Genomic DNA, 3,090 nt, shown 5'->3' on the forward strand with positions numbered 1-3,090 from the left:
CTACTTTCTTTTCACTATCTATTTTCTACGGCCTTTTGAAATCTTATTGCACTTACACGTATGCCTGCTTGAAAACCTTCTTCTGACTTCCGAGCAACCTTCCTGACATCCCGCGAGAATGTCCATAATGAGATTTGCGAGCTGTGACGTGAGTTGCATAGGATCAATCCTTGATCTCATCAGCTCCCTTGCCCTTATTACGGTTTTCGAAGTGTCTGATGACATTGCCAAATCCAGCAAATCAAGCAATTCATCATCAGAAACAATACCAATCTGCGGAAGAAAATAAAAAGGCAGACATTTAAATTAGATGTGCGTCACTTGAAACTGAAGCAAACAAAAAAATACCACCCACTTACAAGTTCATATGCCAGGGACATTGTGATCTTTTTAGCGAGCAGACTCAGCTGATCGAGCATCATCTCGGCATCCCTCATTGAACCGTTAGATTTTGCAGCAATGAAGTCTAAGGCACCTTGATCGAAATCAAGTCGCTCTTCAAGACAGATTTTTGCCAATCTGCTTGCAATATCGGCGTCCTTTATCTTCGGAAAATGGTACCTCTGGGACCGTGATACAGCGCTTCTTGGCAGCTTATCGAGATCAGGAGTGATCATCACGAAGATAACGTGTTGAGGAAGGCTATCCAGGCTGTGCAAAATGGTGGCCCATGTTTCCCCATGGAGCAAGTGGCACTCATCAACAATGAAAACCTTAAACTGCGACGAAACCGGAGGAGTCATTGCCTTCTTAATTAAGGATCTAACTCTATCACGCCTATTGATTCTCACAGAATCCACTTCTTTCACATCTATGTTCCTTCCGGAAAAGAACATGACACATTCAGCACAAAGACCGCACGGCCTGTCATCCTGCAGTGAGAGGCAATTCAACGCCGCGGAAAAAATCCTTGATGCAGAGGTCTTGCCGGTACCACGAGGGCCATGAAAAAGATACAACGAAGTTACTCTTCCTTTACAGATAGCACCCAAAAGAGACCTTGCTACCACATTTTGTCCCACCAATTCACTAAAAGATCTTGGCCTGAATTTTTGACTCAAACTCCTAGGGGTTTCGGATACTTGAGTAATTTCATTGCAATAGTACTTCAAGCATCGGTTTTGGTACATAGCATTCTCATCTTCATTCCTGCATAACAACGGATTGTTTTCCTCGTCAGAAGATTGGTTTGCTTCTCTGAATCTTGGTGTTCCCGACCAGCAGCAGCTTATCCCGCATCCACCATCGTCATTGTCAACAACACCAACCTCATCATTTGCAAAAAACGACATGCTCCTGCTCGAAAGAGCATCTCTAGGCGAGGGACATGGACTTCCAACACAACTTGTGCCATCACCAACCGCCACAGAAGATTTCACTCTCCTTTTCCTTTGAAATTTTTTTTTCAATGCTATGCGATCCGTTCTCTCTCCTCGAAACGATCCTAAGCTCGCCTCATTACACGAATCCACATCCTCCAAAGGATTAATGGAAGGTATAATGCAAGTCTTATCAATTTGATTGCCGCAATATCTTTCACTCAACGATTTGTTTCGAGGAATCTCCTCCTCATACAAATGATCTTTCTTGTTTCCAACTCTCCCTGAATTCTCATAGAATTTCAATTTAGGTTTCCCAAAATCGCAATTCAATTCGAAATCATCAAAGTGGTTCTCTCTTCCACCATATAGCCCCACATTCTTCAGTCTCGAACCACGATTTTTCCCCGAACCTCCTTCTTGGCAAGAATCCAAGAATTGCAGAGAAATCCCATTACTGGAATTGGTCTCCCAATTCACATTGTCAACCAAAGCAGAGAATTTGCTCATGGAAAGAGTTGAAGGGTCTCTCAGAGACCTCACTCTCCTCAATGCCACAAGAGTCTTTGAGATCGGAATATCAACCGAGTGCCTCCGGCCATCCATCATCATTTCAAAAAAGTACAACAATCACACAAAAAAAAAATGTACGACTCACAAACTCAAGTTTTCAGGGCCCACAAAGATATGCACCTGGACAAAGCAATAATAACAACACCATCGTCAAATTCATCATCATCAATCGCTTAAAAAATAATAATAACACCTAATTCTAAACATTTTGGCTTAAAATTCCCAACACAAACAAAGTTCTTCACTAAAAAGGAATGATCAGAAATTCAAAAAACAAAAAAAAAACAGCTACATTGTATTACTTACTGAAATGGGCATCAAATTTTCAGAAACAAAAAGGAAAAAACACAATGTAGCACACCATAGAATTCAGTGACACAACAAACTCCCTTTTTGTTCTTTTTGATCACCATTGGATTACATAAAAACCCAGAAAAAACCCCATTACCCAGAAAGAATCACAAACTCTCAAACTTAAAAACCGACCAAAAACCTTCCTTTAACAGCTCAAGCACCACTGGACAGAATTCTAGAGAGAGAGCGAGTGAGAGAGAGAGGTCCAAAGAAAGAGAAAGTCAAAGAAGGAATCTAGAATTTCAAAATGTGGGATAAAATCACGCAAAAAAACAATTCAGGAACGGACAAACTCGGAAATACCAACAAATTCCCATTACCTTCAGAGCAGGAATAGGAACAATCCATAAAAATTAAATACAGCTTCGAAATTGACGAAGTTTTTTTAATTTTTCTTTTTTCAAACTGGGCAGCGCAGAAAGCGGAGAAGAAAACCCTAACCCTAGAGCAGTGTCCTTGGTGGTTGAGCTCAGAATCAGAGAGAAAGAGAGAGAGAGATGAGGAGATGACGAGGGATGAACGGTGGGGGAAGGGGCAAGTGGCAAAGTAGTAAATGTCATAAATGCGAAGGGTACTGTCACACGCCATTGTCTGTCCACAGAATGTTAGAGAGAGAAACAAGAGAGAGACAGAGAGAAAGAAAGAGAGAACTTTGGTCAGAAATTCCCAGTTTTTTTTCTCTGCCAGAGAGCAGAGTTTTTTTGGTTTTCTCGGCCAGAGAGCCACGAGGGGCACTTTCGGTATTTCGTCGTCGGCGGTTTCAGTTAGTTCGGTTGGTTGAGGAATCAAACAATAAAAAATCCTTATCTATTTTCCTTTTTGTCGTGTACTCCCACCCTTGCTA

At 41.5% G+C, this 3,090-nt stretch overlaps 1 protein-coding gene across 1 annotated transcript; it reads right to left on the bottom strand.

The window, feature by feature from the left end:
- Nucleotides 1-18: 18 nt before the first annotated feature.
- On the bottom strand, nucleotides 19-1,928 carry LOC21384056 (protein STICHEL-like 2). The gene is made up of 2 exons (XM_010088231.2): nucleotides 360-1,928; nucleotides 19-273 (listed from the first exon to the last, which is right to left on the bottom strand). Exons 1-2 carry the CDS (start codon nucleotides 1,926-1,928, stop codon nucleotides 19-21), a joined length of 1,824 nt encoding a protein of 607 aa, XP_010086533.2.
- Nucleotides 1,929-3,090: the final 1,162 nt, after the last annotated feature.

Source organism: Morus notabilis, unplaced genomic scaffold, assembly GCF_000414095.1.
Source record: "Morus notabilis unplaced genomic scaffold, ASM41409v2 Scaffold9977, whole genome shotgun sequence".
In the NCBI taxonomy this organism is placed as follows: Eukaryota; Viridiplantae; Streptophyta; class Magnoliopsida; order Rosales; family Moraceae; genus Morus; species Morus notabilis.